Below are 20,457 nucleotides of genomic sequence, written 5' to 3' on the forward strand. Positions count from 1 at the left end.
ACAAGAAACTTGTTGGTCCCGATCATCGAAGAGACCGATCGGTTTCACGTGCTTAGCGTCGAGTGATCGTTGACGAAATCGTAACTTCTATTGGAGCTCACCAATAATCGAACATTTTCCGATCACCTATTCATCGGGAACCCAGACGATTCCGAGGGAACAGTCCATTCCGAATGGGGGCGAATGGAATCCGTTTCTTAATTCACGTGAAGTAGTTCTTTTGAGCGGTTCCCCCATCGGTTATCTTCTATTCCCGATGACAATCCTCTTTTTTGAGCTCTTCGCTGGTTTCACCGGCTAGCTCGGACTGGAAAAAAATGGTCAGCGCAAGAACGAGATGAACCGACTGAAAGTTCGTTTGAGCCAAACGGAACTCTCGGTGAAGAGGGGGGCAGTGACTCCGCGAGCAAGATTCTTCGACTCAACTTGACTAGCGCTGGCTTGTTCGTCAGTGTAATTTCCAGCCAGAAAGAACGTAACATAAGAGTGATGAATCGGAACTCTTCTTCCTTTCAAGCGGTCCTCGTCGCGTGCTGCCGCTGCCGAGGCTGCCACGGAAGAGTTAATTTTTGTAAAGATCGTTCTTCTGCTCGTTCGCCGGGTCCTTTCACAACGAGAGCTGGAGCCGTTTTGTCTAATGATACCCACACTTGAGTTTGCCTATGTGTTTTCTACTCATGTGTATGAGCATCCGCTTCTGCCCTCGTGCGCTTTTCTGTTTTGATTGGCCTTAGTGAGCCAGATGAGCGAAGACGAGAGAGATCGCCCGACTTCGTCGTTTTTCGGCTGATTCAGCCTCGTCTCTCATTGTCGCCCTCTTCTGAAATATCTGGAGGATTTCCTCTTCTCGTATGCGAGCCTCTGGAAATGAGATTTCCATGCAAACTCCGTGCGAGCGCTGGCCGACGTCAGGGCTCACGAGGTACGATTTCTTTTCCATCTCTTCTTCCAAGACGCGGAATCCCCGTCGATCCACGTATGCAGCGCCTTACGCCGCTTTCGCGTAGCTGATAATCTGCGCTTCCAGGTGTTTCTGGAATTCTTCGGTGTACCCGAACATGGTTTGAACTTTATGGAGTCGTTATGTAAGAGCTATCATCGATAATGAATGTCCCAATTGGAATGCTTTATCGCTCGGTGGCGTTTCAGGAGAGAAGTCGAAGGGAAGCCGCGTCCGGTATCGATTTTCCTCGATTCTCTTCGGGGATGTTCCCTTCGACGTGCCGGTGTGAAATAAATCTTGCGAGAATCTTTTTACAGTAAGAAAAGTCGTAAAAACGGAAAACCTGCAGCAGCCCGAGCGGCGATAGAAGAGGAGAAGGAGCTACGGGAGGAGCGTGACACAGCGGCCACCCTTAAGATCAGATTCCGACCGATTTAGATCAATAAATGTCTTCGAGAATCTATTAGGAGGCCCCATAACCCTTCATGTCGGAGCCGTGTCCCGTCAGTCGGGTCGACGTCAAAGTGATTCTGAGCATTTAGAGTGGGATCTCTTTACTCGAGTCATTCTGTTTTTTATTCCTTGCCTCCGCGCCACGTTCTAACCTTCAATCGATTTTATTGTCTAAAACGCGCTCCCGTCCGAGCCGCTCCGGAGATGAAGATGGTGGGATTTCTCCGGCAACGACCGGAGTTCGGGCGTTCTGGAGGTACCGTCCAGTCGGGGATGCTGATTGAAGCGCTTTTCTATGGATTCGGGAAGAATTTTTCCTTCCTCTGTGATTTCAGACAAGTTCCACGTCGTCCGAACACTGATCCCGCGCACGGAGCTCTATTTAGCCGCCGAACCGCCTCAAGTTTTCCCTCCCGATGCTCATCGACTTCCATACCGAAGGCGTGTTGGTAATATAATTACCAGAAAGACGACGAGCCAGCTCCGAACGAATGAGGCCCTCATCGCAAAGTTTTGCTTTGGATACGTCGTCTTCGAAGAGGAAATTCGACATTTTTTTGTACCATTTGTGCATTTTTGTTTCGAGAAAGCGACGCGCTAAAAGCCGCGCGCTCATCCGTCCGTCGGCCTGACGAATCGTCAGAATAACAGGATGCCGACCTGTGCCTTGGCGGGATGCTCATTCCTCGCTCAAGCGTACTTTTTAGGAAAAATTTATTCCTTACGTGGAATACGTGTTTCAGACGAAGAAGTTGACGGATGTCGCGCTTCTCCTCAACAGTCTCGCATCCACACCGGGCTGCATAATTTAATCGATAGCTTCAGCGCTGTTCGCGAGGGCATAATCTTCTCGCCGAATAGATCGACTCAGAGAAATCCGAATATCGTTCAGGAGGTGGTGGTCACGCCTTCTGCTACTCTCGTCGCGCGTCTCGGGTGTCAGCTCCTGAGTTTGAGATCCCTAATTCCGGTCGAGAAACAAATTCCGAGGTGCTTGGAGGGTCTTTGGGACCCGATGAAACGGTGATACGAGTTCTCGCAGAGACTGAGTATGATGAGTCTGCACGACCGTTATCTGGAGCCATTGGGAGGCGGCTCAACGCAGACGACCGTTCGTATCTCGAGAATCTTTCGTTTCATTTTCTGGTTTTCACCGCCGGCGTTGCTCGCGTTGTCCGCACATTTTCTTGGGTTTCCCTGCTCTTTCTAATACGATTTTGATGTTTTCTTCCGCCGCCACCACTCGGTTGAAGAACCTCAGTTTGCACAATGCATATAGAGATGTGGCTTTTGCCCTTTGGCGGCCCTTGGCCCACCGTTGAACCAATATTCCACGAGCTCTCGCAGCGAGAACCACCGGCGCCAACGACATCGTTGGTAACTGCCGCCGCCTCTACGATTGCTATCGCTCAGAGCACCACTTGAGAATTTGACCGAGGTAGAACACCAACATCGAAATGAATAAAGGGACGCTTCAGGAGCGAAGAATCGTCGAGAGTGCGAACGGTGAAGGCGTTGCGCCCCCGAGTGAAGACCCGAGTGAACACCCGAGTGAAGAGACTCATCGACATCGACCGATGCGACCGCGGCCGTGCCGCGACAGCCGAGCTAAGTCGACAAACAACAAAATTTTCGACAGCTTTGACTTAAGATTCGAAACCCTTGTCTGGGTCGTTGTCCGAAGTCATGCCGTGATTTCATGGAACCGAAGAGGGAAGAAACTGCGAGAGAGCTTTCCTAAGATTTATTTAACAGCTCACCGCGTGTGCTTCCGCGGTTAGCGTAGACAGGAAGATTCGTTCCCCCACGAGCGATACGCCACGAGAATCCTACGGAGTCTTTGTTTGAATCGGAAATCTATCGGAGAAGACGTATCGACTCCTACATAGATTCGGATGTGTCCCCGATATTGATTCCCGAGTATCATCTCTCAAGAATCACGACTGCGGGTTGCCTATCGGAACACCCGAGCCGTCCAAATGAAAAATCTGCAGCCGAATTTTCCTGCTCCCGTTATGCGTATCATCTTCGATGAAGTGTGGCACCGGTCGCAGATATCGATTACATAATGGAAGACTGACGGCGTTCCGACCCGTCGCTTCGCTTTTCTCACAGCCGGGGAGTTACTTTCTTGGTTCGCGCATCTTTCAGACTGAGTCAAGGTTAGGGGCTCACCGCGTGTCGTTGTCGCTTCACCGAATGGCGAGCCGCCACCGGTGAAAAATCTGTTTGCTCACTCTCTGCTCGCATTTTCCCTCGTTTGGGAAAATATTTGCGGAAACCGTTTGAATTCTCATGCTCCCCGCCCTCTGAACACTCGTGCCGGCCTCTTCAGGTTTAGAGCTCCTGATTCGAATCTTTCACGAGAGAAAAACTCAGTCCAGAGCTTTGACGTGTTCAGACATATTTGACATTTCTGGATTTTTTTGACATTTCGAGACATTTTCAAACACTGCTGGGCGGAGTGCCTCTCAGGTCTCACAATCAGAAAATGCCTGTGCCAGAAGTCTGACTACGTCCAAAGGGCAACAGCGCTGCGCGGAGCGAGGAACGTGCAGATTATCGTGAAGCATTGTATCAATGCTCCTTTCCTCGGCGCTTCGGACTACAGAATATTTGAATGGACTCTATCGAACATGGCAATTAGGCTCAGGGGCGTGATGTGCATGAATACGACAATCATTATTATTTTCCTATTCTTGAGCTTTATTTTTCCTCGTGAAAACGTCCCTGATTAGATTATCGGCGTCGACAGCGACTGCGAGTTTTTTTAATGGAAACGCGCTCGGCCGAAGGGTCAACGAATCGATTGTTCTTTATTTTTGACGGGTACGCATACATGTACCTCCGTCGAGCAGAATCCGAGATTTCTCTTCGTTCGTTGCCTGATTCGCTCGTTGCCGTTAAATAATCATCGGGAGTAATTTGCTGCTCTATCTGTGCTGTGTTCGTGTCGCTGGCGGTGCGGTGTTCGGAACAGGCAAAGCAGCGAGCGAGCGAGTGATTCAGAATTCGCCGAAGAATTTTTTTCCCTGGCCACCCCTTCGGCCTTCTGTATCAGACTTGCGGCCTTCGGAACCTGATTTGACGTCGGCGACGACGACAGCGGCGGCAAGTACCACTACTACGTCGACGATCGTGGCAGCGGTGGCCACCGATATACGGACTGACCGCTATGCATTGCCGCCGTCTGCTTGATTGCGCCGGTATGTTGTAGTTGCTCGGCCCTTCGAATGACCGCTTGATCGACCGGCTAACGATACCCAAAAACAAATGAATGGAGAAACCATGATGCGGAGCCTGTGAGGTGACTTGGGTCTTCGTTCTCTGATGGAGGCTTCACTCGATAGAAACCATGACCCGCAGAAGCTCTCGACTTCGGAACTCAAATTCGCAGATAACGGCGTCAGCTCGGATTTGTCACGCGTGGATTTTTCACTCGGACGTTTTGCTCTCGCGCTCGTTTTCTCCGGAGACGCATCCGAAACGATTTATGCTTTTTGCTGCTATTTGTATTGCCAGGGCGTGTTGGTGAGGGCCTCTCGACGAAATTTCTCCCCCTACGAAAGTCTTCGACTTGGACAAGACCTGAAAGGAGATACTCCAGTCAGACGAGCCCTCGTATGGATCGTCCCGATCTTCCCTCGATGATAAAGATGCCGCCGCTCATGATCGCTCCGACGACGTCTTCGATGACGATAATCGAGATGGTGCTCGTAATCACGATGATTGAAATGCGTCTTTCAATTAACTAGCGATCAAGTCGGCGTCGGTCGCAGTCGTTCTCTCATATTTGGGAAGCGTTTTCATCGTGTCTGATTGAGAAATGACGAGCCAGAACTTCGCGGGGCAGTCCCAGGATGCTTTTCGGACAATCTCGACGCCGCTTCTGTTTCGATGGCGTTCGTCTATAACTGTCATTGTTCATGATGCTGCACCGGAGCCTAGAATTTTCAGGCAAAATCAGGTAGAATCCCCGAAGCGGGCAGAAGTTAGCTCGGGTATCAAATAAATAATCTGGCGCGACTCATCGATTTATTAGGGTATCATGAGTGTCCAGAGAAACCTCTTGGAGCGTTCGGGTCTATTTGTTGATTTCAAAATCTTCACTCAAGTGCTCCGTTTGTCGGCCTGTTTGTTCTGCGTACGTTTGTTTGCTCGAAAACGCTGTAGCTGTCCGCTGAACTTGTTGTTGTTGATAATAAACACTTTGTCCGACGGGGCACGTTTTGGTGCGTGGCCAGAAGGAAGAAAGCGGAAAAATTGATGGAAACCGCCTTGTATAGCAGCGATAGGGGCAGTCTACATATGACGATGTCGTCTCTTTTAGTATGAAACTACTTCTTCGTTTTCCAAGGGATCTTAGCTGGAGCCGGTTATTCTCTCTGAGGGAGCAGGCTCATTCAATAGCCTATCGCCAACTGTAAGCTACCGAAGCATCTAAATCACCTTTAGGTGTCATGTCAGTGAACGTGACTCCGACGTCCAGCTGCGACATAGGGGTACGCTCGGCTTCGCAAACCGAAAATTCGAGACGAGTGCTATCAATCGCCAATCACTCAGAATCAGTCGATTGCGTTCGTTGTTTCCGCTGAATTTCGAGCCATCCACCGTTCCCGAAGATCGTTGCGCAGCTTCTAGCCCGAACTTCTGCTCTGCTCCTCATCAGCAAAATTAACCTTTTCCCCTTTACTTCCAGGGTCTCTCTGAGCACAATGTCAACGAGCCGGAAATCTCTCACACTTCTGTTGCTAACGGTGAGTTGGAGGAAATAGAGGGGCTCTCGAGTGCGGGCCCGGAAACAGGGGCAATATGTATTCGGCAGACTATTATTCGGGGATTAATATTCTGGGCGGTTCGAATTATAGATTCAGCAGTTTCTCGATCGGGCAGTTAAGAAAATGATTTCGGGCAGAAATTTCACAACTTCGGCAGTTTTATTACTTAGGACTAGCAGTCTTTTCTTCAATTCGTACAAGTTTATTTTACAAAGCTGGCAGTTATTCACGAGGAGTCGGGCAGTCTTCGACAACGAGACTGGCAGTTAGATATGCAAGGAGAGAAGCTCATACTTCTTCTACCCTAGTCGACGAGGAGGGCGCGAGTTGCCCTCTTCGGTCTACCGGGCTTCCGTTTCTGACCCAGAGGAATCTGCTTAGCTTCGGGTGGCGGGCGGACTAGCTGCCGACGAATAGCCATACCAAGAGCGTGCTTGCATTTGTATTCCTTGAGAAAGCATGGACAGGAGCAGCGCGCCTCCTTCCACTCCTCACCTGTCATTCTAACGACCCAGGCCGAGGAAGCATGCCTCTGGAAGTTGTCGAAACTCCCCCATTCGCTCTCTCTGGCGGGGAATTCAAAGTCGAAACCCCTCCCCTAACGCAAAAATTACCGCTGATCCAATAAGGAAGACTGCCACTCGAATAAAGCTGCCTGCTCCCTCCTTGGAGAAGAAGCACAAAGCGAGTTGAAGTCTGCCCCTGCTTAAAGAGAACTGCCCTTCTTCTAATCATCGCCGCCGATTCTATACTGCCGCTTGGAAAGCTGCCAAGTCTATAAATTAGTTGGCAAGTCGGTTAAATAACTGCTGATCGATATCAGAAGATCAGCCGAAATATTTAAAAAAATCTGCCGGTTAAAATACAAGCCCTATTATTCGTCTCCCCCATCCAAAAGCTCACGAGCGTGGTAAGAATTGAGCGCGAAAGCGTCAATCGAGAAATTCCGATGCATATCCTTGGCAGGCCCGCCGAGCATCGAACGCGCGGGACTCGTAACCTCGATCACCGTCGGGGCATTTATTATTTAACGAGAATCCCAGCAGGATTCCTGGATCGTCTCCTGCTTGCATGCAAGTTGCCGATCCGATCTCCGTCCCAGTGGATGGAGCATTCGACAGATCAAGCGTAGGAACGCAGCCAAACCCTCGTGAACCGATAGATAACAAGACAGAGGGTTATCGTCGATCGTCTGGAGTCGATATGGCGCCGTCCGATCTTAGCTGACAAGCAAATTGAAGGCGTACGGCAAAACTATGGCACAATGGATAAGCAGCGGAAAATCGCGAGTCCATGTATGTTCGATGAAGGTATGGACAAAGGACCTAGATTAAAATGCCAAGCCACAAGGTTTCCCGGTTATTTGAAATTCGCTTCCTTTTCTCAAAAGCCCCGGTCTTAGCCGGGTCTGAATAATTGATTCGAAGTGTACCGGTACTGAAACAATGAAACGCCCCGGCCAGCCAGCCAGCGAGCGGTCTGTTGGTCAGTCACTTATTCAGTCCATCAGTCCGTGGGTCTGTCCGTGTTCAGTCCAAGGTTGGCATGGTCCCGGAAAAATCCTCACTCAGATACCTAGAACTCAACTGGCTCCTCTTTCGCGTATTTTTTTTCTTTCGTTTTCCTTCTCGATCTCATTATTTTTTCTGACGCGATTAAAGATATCTCCTTCCAGCATCTCGGAATGGAATGCGTCACTGTCGATGTCAGTCAGTCGGGTATCCCGACGGATTGCGCACGTTCCGTTCGGTTTGCTCAGAAAAGCTTTTCTCATGGATCAGTCGGATCTGCCCGCTGTCAGCTGTTGGAGCTCGAGCCAGCGTCAGTGGGGGCAGACGCAACAGCGGAACTTCTGCAAGAACAGCCTTGATCTTGATTTGTTGAACGTCCTACTTGATCGTTCAGTCTCGACGAATTTGTCAGAAAGTTGAAGGAAGGTCTTTCTCCTCCATTGTTCAGCCCCTTATCTTGAATGAGAGCGCGAAACAGACAATGCTAAGTGCAGTAGCCCTCGGTCACTTCCAATGCGACCGCTCAGGGCTGTATTGGTGAATTTATCGTCGTTTCCTCTCGATAGGAGCGGGCCGAGGCGCGAATCTGGGGAAACGTCGCGATGAGGCTCTTCACACCGTTCATCACGCGGTTTGGTGTCGATTCGGTATTTCTGATTGGCATTGTTGGTGGCGTCACGACTCGACGACGCCCGAGCGGCGGCGCGGATCCCTCGAAATTCGCGCGATAGAGATATGAGGCGACGATTGGTCAGAGGAAATCTGTAGCGGACTACATAAGACGTTGAATACGAAGAAGACGTCAGAGCTTTCAAAGTGTCGAGAAGTATTCCTCTTTCTATTCATTCGCTTCCGCGGTAGTAGTTGCCGCTCGGTGGTTCCGACAACGGGCACGAAGTCACAGACGCGGTTTGTTACGGCAATGTGGCTGCTGACTACGTCGAGGAGACGGAGCGAAGGGCAGCAAGCATGCGAGTCAGTGCTTCTTCTGCTACTACTATTACGAGAGCTGGCCGCCTGCTTGGTCGGTAGAGCGATGTGCGACGCAAGCGAGGAAGCGAAGTCTCGGACACAGAAAGCGATCAGGTGATCGAACTCGTGCCCGGACCCAAAGATCCGGACCGTCGATAATGGTCTCCCAAAAAGAGCGTCTTCTATGCATCGCGCGCCGAGGAGTACAACCACCGACGGCACGATGTGTAGCTACGGCCCGTTGCTGATGACGCTACCGGTGCCGTCGTAGACCGCTGCAAGGGTTTTCTAATGGAACATCCGATATGTTCGATGAACTTTGGAAATTATCGAATTCCAGCTGGCTTTCCCGCTGTTCTTCTGTGGTCGATTCGTCCCGGTGCTCATTTTTCCTCCTCGACCCCGAACCAGAGGACGGGAAAACGCGAGGGAAATTGTTAGCCCTGCGCGTGGGACTCACGCCCCTGAGGACTTTCTGACTGAGAAAGCACTCCAGCCACGGCTCGGAAACCGGGTTGCAGGGCTCGAAGTGGAACGGAGAGTCCGGGAGATTAATGGGTAGTCGGTGCTGGTTGAATTGTCTCCGATATGCCGCGCACGCAATCAGATCAAATCAGGGTCAAGATGCTTGTCCGTCGGAAGCTACCTCGTTCTGAAGCGATCATTACCTCTCTTGGCTGCGCTTCAAGTTCTCGTCGGGCACTGCATGCAGAACAAACGAGCCCCATCCCGACCTAATTCAGGGCGGGAGCGATTGCGGTCCAGTTAAGGGCGCTGTTCACTTTGCTGAAAAGTGACAGTGCTGAGCGCTGTCTTCCCCGTTGTTCTTCAATTCGTGCGCTCGTTCGTTCGTTCGCTCGCTCGCTCGCTCCCTTAATCGGGTGGGGGAGGTGGCCGGCGTCGCGTCGGTGGCCGCAGCGTTGGTGGCTCCGAGCGGAAAAACAGAACCGACAGAAGCCGAAGCGCGTCAGTCCAGCGTAGCGTCCATCGCTCGTCTGGATCGGCGTCAACGTTGCCGCAGCACCGAAGACCAAATTACGTAACGGTCTAGTTCTTCGTCCGAGGGTCCGAGCCGCTACTGGCCGGCCGCCCGGTCGGTCGACTTGCCCGGCACCGGACGCACCGACAGAGAGACAATTCTCGGTCACAGAGTAAGTGGAGCGTCGGTCGACTGTGATTTTGAGGGGATCGCGAATTCATCCATGTGGAATCAACGTTTCACTTACGTTTCACTGATGATTGGATCCGGAATTTTTTCCTTCTCCCCTGGATCTGGAAAGTATCTTCTTGTATTCACCGTGCCCGTTATTGTGGAGGGAATCCGCCCACCGATCGGAATGCTGGGGCCTCGCGCCGGGAATTTCGGGCCGTTGTCGACGTCATTCGTCGGAGATCGATGGAGGAGAGTATTTTCCAGAAAGGCCCGGGGAGAAAAATGGTTCTCGGAGGGGGACAATAGTCCTCGGAGACGTGTTTTGATTGTGCACTTACAGTATTACGACGACGAATGGCGTCAGTTCACGTCGCGGAAAACGGCATTGATTCTCTTTCCGAGGAATTTGCAGACCGCTCACTGACGCAGACCTCACGCCCGAAGCATGAATACCCAGTGCGTCGTCCATGTTTGTCGAGACTTTGTCTGGCGCTCTATTTTACCACGTTCTCCACATTTTGTACTTCTGTGAAGTTGCCTCGCAACATTGCATGAGAAGTCGGTTGCGTCCAACGAGTGATCGTGATTGTTGTCAAGAATGTTTCGCAGCTTTTTTTCTGAAGTTTGTGTTTATTTTTCTCTTCAATTCTGACGCTTTCGGCCCGTCGCAGTCACGTCGGACAGAATCGCCGCTACAAACGAACGTCTTCAGACGACCAGAATTCAATGAGCGGTGGACAGTGCGAAGCGACAGCCGATCCGTTTGTGGTGCGGCCAACCGGGCGTTCGATCGTTCAATCCATCAATCGATATGCTTATCGATCATCGGAAGCGTGGATATTGTTTGCGTACCGCCACTTGGATGAGTTATCCATCAATCAATCGATCTCAGGGGACGAATGTCTCCAACTGCGTTTCCCGAGGGAACCTTATCGCGTGATCTGTCATTCTCGACTGCGATCATGAAAAGTTCCGGAGAAGTGACGAGTTCTTTAGAGCACGCTAACAGATTCATGCTTTGTTCATCGCGACGTCCAGCCGACGTCAAGCTGGTTGCCAAAACGTCACCGATGGGTGCAGCCCACGTCAGCTCCGTCAGCTTCGCATATTGCCACTCGAGTCGATCATGTCACTCGATGAAAACAGCACTCCGAATGCAAACAAGTGGTCGCGAACAGAAAACAAACAAACGTCGCGCGTATATTCGGCCGATTTTGACGGACAATCAAAGAGAACAACATTGCCCGATAGAGCATACGGAAAATGACGTGAGGATGTCGACTATCAAGCTCCAGCCGCCCAGAGGGCTTCGCGAGCAAGATGTCAAAAGTATTAGACACATGGTCACGAATGCTAAATACACATACACACGCGCGGATTCCCCGTTCCATGCGCTCTCCCAGACGTCAAAACATAATCTTCCCGTCAACGCGGCGCTGTTGTTCATCACATGACTGGTCAATTCTGTTGTTTCCTATGACGCGTGCGGTACGCCGGGGCTCTTTGTGCTGTACCATCGCGTCGGAAGATCGCCCGGAATCGTGGCTCGTGGTTCGTTCTCGTACAACAAACGCGAGACCGACGGAAATATTCTCATTCTGGCCTCGAGTTCTCGATTTTCCTCTTTTTTTTGTTCGGCTCGAAAAAACAATTGATCGCGACCATAGTCGCTCCTCGGCGGGCAGGCTGGCTAGTTGGTTGGATGAGGCCGACCGCTGCGGTTGCGGGTACCCGAACTCCGCGGCGGGACCGCCGAGACGGGTCAGCAAAACAATGAAATTCCAGGGAGCCCTCGGTACGAACGAGTGCTTGCGTAATTTTTCTCGGTTGTTATGTCATTCGTGTAATAAAAGAATATTCGGTGTTAAAGGTGAGCTTATGGCCAGCCGTACTCGGTCAGGAGGCGCTGGGTACGGTCACAGAGGTGCCTTCGACTGAAGGTTTGATCGTGAGTTCGACATCTCCGGCTCCGAGGCCGATTCCTGGAGTTGACATAGAATGCAACTCGAACACCATCCAGATCACGCTTGGTCAGCACCACAATTTCAACGGGATGATATACCCGAAGGTAAGTTCTCCGGATTCCCTGGACAGTCTTTCCCGGGAACAGAATTACTCCATTCTGCCAAACCAGTGCGATTCAAAGCGCAGGGATGAGCTTCGTTCAGTCACGCTAGATCTTCGAAACTTTCTGAACCCAAACGCTGGTCCGTTACGTGAGCTGCGACGTCCAGATTAGGGGTCTCACTTCCGTAGCTCCTGTGGATTGCTCTGCGCAATGAGGCGTAGAGTCTAAAACGCAGCTGCGGACGATATAACAGAAAGGCGTCTTCAGAAACCCTCTGAGCTTCTGTTCAGAAAACGAGCTCCTGAAAATGCTTACAATCAGTCTGAGGTTCAATAACACGTGAGAGCGGACATGTTCCACGTAAACAGTGTTCTGAGTTTCAAACTTCGCAACGACGAACGTTCCAGACGAACTGCAGAAAGTTGGCTCCGCTCAATGTTTTCTCTCTACTCGGGACGCCGGACTTTCCTGCCAATTTGTCTAATTATTGTTGCCGTCATATCGGTTCTCGACTCGGACTAATTCATTGACACGACGAATTACAGGGCCTCTCGAAGAACTCTTCGTGCATGGTGGAGTACACGAACGTGAACGATAAAATTGTCTACACGTTGCCTTTGAGGAGCTGTAACACCATGAGCACCGACGTTGTGAGTATCCATTCCGTGGTTCAAGGGCACGTTTTTTTTCGGGCTTCTTGTGCCTCTTCCCGATTTTCTAAGTCCCTCATGCAGACTGTCGTACTCGAATAGGTAACTCTGAGTTTTTCGTTGTTCAATGGGGTCGTGGGGTGAAAATCTTCTGCATATGAGTCACAACCGCTCCTCGATTTCGAATATGATCAGAGGTCTCTGAAGCGACTGGACAAGTCCTACATATAATGAGGAATACCGCCTGGGATGGGAGAGAATAGGAAACGCTCAAGAGCAGAAGTCCTCATTCGATCTGCAGAGGATTGTCCGATTCGAACGTTCGACGATTCGCTCCGCGGATGAAGCACCGCAAATAAGTTTTACGCGGTGGATTCTTCTTGAGAAGTTGAGGCGGAACGCTGTTTTGTTTATGGAGCGAATCGAGTCGGCTGTTTGAATAGCGTCGTTGGAATTGACATTTCGGTGATAGTCCAAGCTCTAGCTCCCGACCTAAATCTCGATCGATGGACTGTGGTTTGGGGAAAATCTGTGGGTGGAAGACGCGAAGTTCCTGGATCTGTGAGCTCCGATCCCCCTGATCATGTTCCGCGCGAACTTCAATTCCTCGCAGCTCAGCAGTAGCCCGATGAGAAGGCCCGGACTCGAAACATCTTCTCTCAGTGAGGAGCTGAAGTCCCTCTGCGAGTATCGGAGGCGATTCACGTCGAGAGATGCTTCGGAGAGGAGTGGGACAAACTAGATACGGCGCCGGAGGATGGGACCACTTGCCATTTGATTAATCGTATTTATGTAGTACGATTCTCTCCGGGCATTTGGACATATTTTTTTGATCTTCCATTTCTATTCTATCCAATCGCATCTAGAATTACCCTGAAGACGACTCGAGCCGGAGTGATCATCCACGACGGCTCTTCTCATTTTTCTCCCTCAATTCTCTTATCTCGGTGGTAACGACCCGATTCCTGCGTAATTTGATGTCGGTCGACACCTTCGACGCATAATGGGTGTGCGTATCTCTGAGAGCTTGAACATAGGTTAGGGGTCGTTAGCCATCAACTTCGATTCGGCACGAGAGCGTCGCTGATTTAGGGACTCGGTGATTTACGGTAGAGAGTTCATACCTCGTCTCCGAAGCCCTTGGCTCATGAAATCACCTGGCGGTGGCGACGCGACGTTCAGTCAACGTTTGCACTTGATGCACACGGAGAGAGGGCTCGGCGGGAGGCTTTTCGTGAGCGTTTTTCTCTTCTGTTCGCTTTGTGCTGTTACCATAAGTGTCGAGTTGTCGCTTTCCGTGCTGGGTTTCGTCTTGCTCCAGCCCAGAATTCGCCCGCCTTTCCTTTCGCCGGAGTCTCTGGAGCTGGAAATGTTCACGTGCCGACGATACGGGGAGAACTTCAGGGAACGAACCGATCCGAGCGTTCTCGATCCTCCACGGAACTGACTCTCGCGGCGGCTGGGGCCGTGTTATCCGCCGGATGTGAACTTCGTTCGATCCGCAATGACAATAATAGATTCATATTCGAAAAGACGTGATGTGTAAACGGCCCCATAGCGCGACGGTCAATGTCACGTCGGCGACAGTGGAGGCGACGACGCGGTGGCAGCAGCAAATGTTTCGGAATCCGGGGCCAGAGTTATGATCCGCTGTGGTTGCCTGCTTGCCGCTTGCTTCATGCGACGAGTCAGTGAGGCAATCTGGCGTCGCTCGTCATCGTTGAATCCGACCAACGACGGGCGTTTATCGGAATTTCCTGCCGCATCTTCTCAAAGGCGCAGACCTGGCTCGTTTTTAAACGTTTCTTCTTTCTTCCCTTGTCGCATAGGATGACGGCGTCGAGTACTTCAACACTGTCGTCGTACAGCCTCACCGGAAGCTTGTTACCAATCTGGGCAAGGGCTTCCATATTCGTTGTCGGTACCAGACTAAAGAGCGACAGGTCACCAACAACTTCAATGTCAGGTAGGTGCTGGGTCGTTTTTCTTTCTCTGGCGAGCGATTTCTTATTCAGCTCCATGAGCGTCCGACTCTGCGACGAATTGCAGTGGCGTCCGTCCATTCTCATCGAGAGAAGTTGAATTCCCAAATTCGGGAATTAATTTCTCAATCCGTCAGATTTGACGTGACATGCCTCATGAAGTCGCGGCGGACGAAGTCCGGTCGGCGCCGGGGCTTTCGATAGCCTTTCATTAGACGAGGAGTTTGCACTGTTTGTTTCGATCACGACTCGCACGATCAGAATTCGATACGCCTCCACGTTCCGTAGACGTTTATATGGCGACTCCTTGGCCTTGGGACTGAAAAAAAGACTTGGAAATTTTGCAGAGATGAAGATCTTTACTCTTCCAGCCAACTGGGCACTACACCGCTCGTTGCGACCGCACCCATGCCGGACTGCACCATGAAAATTTATGTGGGCAACTCCGAGCAAGAAGTTGTGGCTGAAAACGTCAAGATCGGTGATCCCCTCACACTAGTCATCAATATCGACTTACAAGGTGAGCTTTCGTCGAGACTGGATTTACTTCGGATAATCGTGACCCTCGTCACGATTATATAGTTATAATTATTCAGTACTCATACAAGCAATCTTCGCGATAATGGGGCGATTCACAGTGAGCCCGATAATCGCAACATCTGCATAATCATGCAGTCGCGAGAGATATATCATCGCATTTCCGGCCCAGAATCATTCCCACATGAGCATGAAGCAAAAAACGAATTTCACCAGAGAAACCGTAGTAATTCCAGATCGCTTTTTCAGACGTGTACGGAATGCGTGTCACCAACTGCGTGGTCCGCGACGGGCTCAACTGGGGCGAGCAACCGCTCATCAACAATGAAGGGTAAGACAAATAAATCGAGAAGAACATCACGAAACGCCTAATGACGAATGCCCAAATGACTCGGAATCAAACGTGCGATGCGCGAGTCCCGGCGGTTGATGGACGGATCCGATCACGACGATGTTTGTCCGCTTTCAGATGTCCCATAGACCAAGATATAATGGGCGCTTTCGACTACTCCGAAAATAAAACAAAAGCGCTGGTCACTTTCCAAGCGCATAAATTCCCGTACACCGCTTCGGTGTATTATCAGTGCAATGTGAAACTGTGCCTCAAGGCCTCCGGCGGCTGTGATGACGTTCCGCCCAATTGTGACCCTCAGCTCACTGGGCTAGTCAGTCGGAAGCGAAGGGATGTCGGGACCGTTCGCGATCTCGACGCGGTGGACGCCGATGTCCGGGACATGAACATAGAAGTATTCTCCGGCCTCTACGTCAACGAGGCGGTCGATGCCGAGCCCGAGGGTACGGATACGGCAGACCAAATGCCATATAGTGCGAAAATAAGTTGAATCGCTCTTGCCATCCATCGGGAGCTCGAGGAAGCCCGAGTCTTCTCCCAACACTTCCTTCCATTCGAGAGGCATTTTCTCACCAGTCTAATTTCCGATTTATTCCCACAGCCACTTCGGCCTCGTCGATCTCGTCGGCGTCACAGTTTGACTTCTGCTTGTCGACGAGGAAATTCGCTATCGGAATCGCCGTCCTAGGGCTCTTATTGATGCTGATCGTCATGCTCCTGATCGCCTGTATCTTGCACAGACGTCGCCGCAAACAGGCGCCTTCGGTTGCTTCGTCAATCTATTCAGGACACCCGTATTCGAGCTCGGCGCAATCCACTTACTCCAACCGAGCGTACAGCCATTAGTATAATCACTTGCGAATCTGCGGAGAAAAGCGCTCGCTGCGAAACTGTGGACCCGCGAGTCGGTTGGACGGACGGAAAACCCGACAGATAGATCGATCGAAGGAGATCGACCAGCGGGCAGCAAATTGTGTACATAGGCGACTTCCAGGGTACTTAGCAGTATTATGATTCAGTTGTCTGACCTCGAAGACTATCGAAGCCTTGATCGAGGGGGGAACCGCGGCGTAACCCGCACTCTTCGTCGCCGCTCCGGCGTCGATCCCCTTGGTCCTATATAGCGCCGCAGCGATCTCAGCCCCGTTTGCGATGCGTTTCTGGCGCAGCTACTGTTCAGTCTTGACGCGAAGGAACAACTGGGCGCGCTGTTGACGAGCGCGCACAGATGAAAAAATAGTTGACGTCGTGGTCGACGCCGCCACTCTCGACGTAGATTAATCACCGACGTTGGCGTCGTCTGTCTGAGCCAATTGTATGTTTGAACGCGTATGAGTTTATATCCGTGGTGGTGTGTTGTCTTATTTATTTGAAGTTCGAATTTGAATGCTCTTTCCACTACAACTGCTTAGCTAGACAATGTGCCAAAGCGAGTCCCGTCCGCCGATTCCCACAATCTCTTAACTCGTCTACTCGTGTTTCGTCATGCGTATCTCGGCTTTCCCCGAGCGTACGAAGGGTTTGAGTCACTCGACGCAGAACTTGACAAGAATTCAACATTTCACTTTGGTGCCATGTACTTTCAGGACGCCGACCGCTCCTAATTGCCACCATACGTTCGTTATTTGTGGGAACGTATTTCCGATTTTTCGAACCAATTCCCGATCAGAATTTATTGTATTCATTTTTCAGACAGGAATCGCGCGAATGAACATTCGAAATCAGTTGAAGGATCTATGCGAGAAGGCTCGCGGGAACCTTGAGCAGTTCGAGTCAGATCTTATCGAGTTCTCGGCCGAGAGCCGGAATGTTTTTCATCCCGCGCAAGTCGCCCTCTATTTCAATGTTTTTTATTTCGGAAGTTCCAGTTCGTCAGAAATCTGCGGTTCTAGAAGAATTTTTCGGGGAGAAGATGCTTCCAATAAGCAGATTCCGTGATCGAGGCAGCTCCTAAGGGCAGCGCGAGCTCGCTGCTACTCAACTTGTCCTTGCTTGATCGTCAAGAAGAAGTGAAATAGTTCGTCTTCTGTGAAATACAGAATTATCCTCGCCCCCCCCCCCTGCCCGTTGGCTGGGAGGAAATGTGGTGGGAGGTTTGACTTCACCAATGCGAACTGCGACGCTCGCGTCACCAATGTCTATTCCTAAATCTCTAGTGTACCCTCCTAGTGTTTTGCCTGAAAAGTTCGGATGCGAGAGAATGAAAGAGAAGGAACTCGAGTACGGATAGATTGAATTTTTCACGAGTTCGAAGATGAAAGAAATATCTATATTCGCTTAGGTATCTAGCGAATGCCATAAGTCAACATAAGCGGTGTTGTCTTCATAAAGGTTTCATCTACTATACTGAATGCAGTCGACAGAGTCGAGCAAACGACCGCTTATCAATGAAACACGAAGAAATAGTCGAATAAATTATGAATATTTAATGAGTAAATCATCTGGCCCCTGTATTTCTTGTCTTGTGTCGACATAGATTCCCTAGACGTACGAAAGGGCGAAGCGGAGAGAACCAGTTTTATTTCTCCGATTTTTTGTGATGAGTCCGCTGTCTCACAGCTTGAAGTTCCGTACTGGATCTGACATGGGATGATTCCATTCCATTCGTTTCGTAGGACAACGAAGGAATAATGTCATCCGAAGACCAGGGCAAGGCTGTCCAAGCAACGTCGAATAATATCGGTCTTGCGGACGAGAGGGGTAAACCCGGTTCTCGAATTCTTCGTTCCGGGGCTGTGATGAGATACGAGGAAGGGGAGCGCAGTTCCCAAATTCGAGCATCCTCATGTTCACGAGCTCCTTGAAATATCACTCCTCTCTCTGTTGCAGATCCGTCCAACAGTGTCGTACCGATATTGAGGTAGGTAGACCTTGCGCTCAGAGTGATCATTGCGATCAGCTTATAGAGACGACGGATCAAAGAGTCCATTTTCCTTGCATCTCGGTTGTTCGGCAGGGGTTTCGCAATAAATCGACAAATCGTCATTCACCAGGAAATCACAATTGCCCCTAAAATCTCAATCTCCCGGGCGCCAAAGGAAGGACATGGTCAGAATCCGTGTCTCGATCGCTGAAGAAGAAACGCTGTCCCCGTTTCCAGAATGTCGTCAGAAGTTCGTGAAACCGCCACTAGACACGAGGCGGAAAATGATCGACGTAGCCCTTGACGTCTCCGATATAATGCACGAGAAGCAAGCTAAGGACAGGGAGTTCGATTCGAAAGTATATCGTTCATTCTCAGCCGTATGAAAATCTGGATCAACAATATTTTCCCGAGAAAAACGTAGGGGCGGAATCCGTTCCTTGTGCTGATTCTCGAACTGGCATTCTCTTAGCTCTCCAGGGACTTGTCTCCGATGATGAGGGAAAAAGAGAGTGAGAGACGCAGGCAGCACGAGATCGAATTCGCTGCGAGGCTCGGGGACGTCGAGCGGCGTATGAGGTCAATCGAGGCAGAACTCGACGGCAAATCCGTTCCGAAGCCCTCGACCCCCACGGCTGCGAGTATACCGATCAGAGAGAAATTCGACAAAGCACCGGCGGCAACGGATCCAACAGCGTCGCCGATACCTCGGCCACCAGCATCGACGATCTTTACTCCTACCGTCGATACAAACCCCACGGCCGATGCGAGTCCACCGCGGACTCCCCCGTCGTCGGAAGTCCCGCCAGATTCCGTTTTCAAAGATTTCTTGGATGAACTCGATAAAGAGGATGGTGCCATAGAGTAGAGAGGAATATATTCGAAGGTAGTTGTTGTTCCCGGAAGGGAGGCCCGAATTTCATTCCTCCTATCCCGTGACATGCATGTTTTCCGCACATCGAATGCATCGTGGGCGGCCATTTAGATGAGGAAAAATCCTGATGCGGGACACCAGACGACATGCAACCCTTCAGGGCGCGTGGCCAGATGATTTCAATCTATAGGTCGCCTTGCATGGTCTTTTTATTCATTGACCACGCGACTCCTCCCAAAACCGCTTGGGAGGACGCTACGTAGGAGGAATCCTCTTCACTTGCGAGGAGTTTTTTTCTCGATTCTTTCCGGGCTCAAATTCACGCGTCTTGTCGGGACACATCGATTGGAAAGGAAAGCTCAGTCCGGGGGAGCATTCTTGCATGCTCGATAAGAATGCATAGCATGAACTCATTATACAGGTGTGGAAGCCAGCGCTGAGTTGGCCTACCTTTATGCTGATTATTGTTGCCTACGCACCGGAAAGCAATATCCGTCGTATCAGCTATGGTGGGACGTTCCCTAGAGAAAATCCTTGTTAGTTTTCTCCTGTGGATTGTGCATGTACCCACGTCACTTTATGGTGAATGTCGAAGCTACATTCGCGCTGGATCAAGACCATTGGAAAAATCTTGACATCCGGAATTAATAATTGATGCAAGTCCTCGAATGCGGGAACAGATCCGTTCTTCCCGGATCCAGGACCGAAAATCTCTTTCGAAGATGATTGAGGTTGAATTTGCGGGTAGAGAGTTGATCAGGTAGGCGACTGGATTTTTTTCTCGTAACCGCCTAGAGTAATGTGAAGCCCCTTTGTCGCATGGGCTTCGGGTGCATTGGTCAAGGAGGATTTCTCACGTATCCACTGAACAAGGTGGAATCTCCGATCAGGCCCATACCGAGGCGTCAACACAGAGTCTTTCGTCGAGAGGTATCCTCCACCGCTCGGATGGCTCCGCAAAGCTTTTAATATCTGCTGGATCGATGACGACGACCTACGGCATCGGACGAATAGAATCGGAGAAGAGGACAACAGTTCGGTTTCTCACGAGCTCTACCTCTATCTCCCCGATAGACTTCTCCAAAATGACCCCGCGTCGTTTTCGGTTTCATTCATGTGAGTCCCGATCTGCCTCGATTATACTTATAGCATGTGTTAAACTCTGATTTAATTTCCATACTGTCATCCCCACAGGCGTCGATCAGCGCCGCCGCCGACCTTCAGCTGAAGAAGAGGGAGAATCCGAGCAATCGCCGTCGGCGACGATACGGGAACCAGGAACTTCTGGTTAGACAACTCGATTTCCTTCAAGAATCGCCTG

The 20,457-nt window shown here is 50.7% G+C and overlaps 1 protein-coding gene across 1 annotated transcript; it reads left to right on the forward strand.

Annotated features, from left to right (window-relative positions):
- The first annotated feature begins 11,704 nt into the window (after positions 1–11,704).
- On the forward strand, positions 11,705–16,337 carry pio (zona pellucida domain-containing protein piopio). Its single transcript, XM_029111068.1, has 7 exons — positions 11,705–11,878; positions 12,424–12,528; positions 14,358–14,494; positions 14,882–15,030; positions 15,297–15,378; positions 15,517–15,842; positions 16,001–16,337. The coding sequence occupies exons 1-7, from the start codon at positions 11,864–11,866 to the stop codon at positions 16,243–16,245; spliced, it is 1,059 nt and encodes a 352-aa protein (XP_028966901.1). The 5' UTR covers positions 11,705–11,863; the 3' UTR covers positions 16,246–16,337.
- Positions 16,338–20,457: the final 4,120 nt, after the last annotated feature.

The sequence above is a fragment of the Galendromus occidentalis genome, unplaced genomic scaffold (assembly GCF_000255335.2).
Source record: "Galendromus occidentalis unplaced genomic scaffold, Mocc_1.1 scf7180000077226, whole genome shotgun sequence".
Taxonomy (NCBI): Eukaryota; Metazoa; Arthropoda; class Arachnida; order Mesostigmata; family Phytoseiidae; genus Galendromus; species Galendromus occidentalis.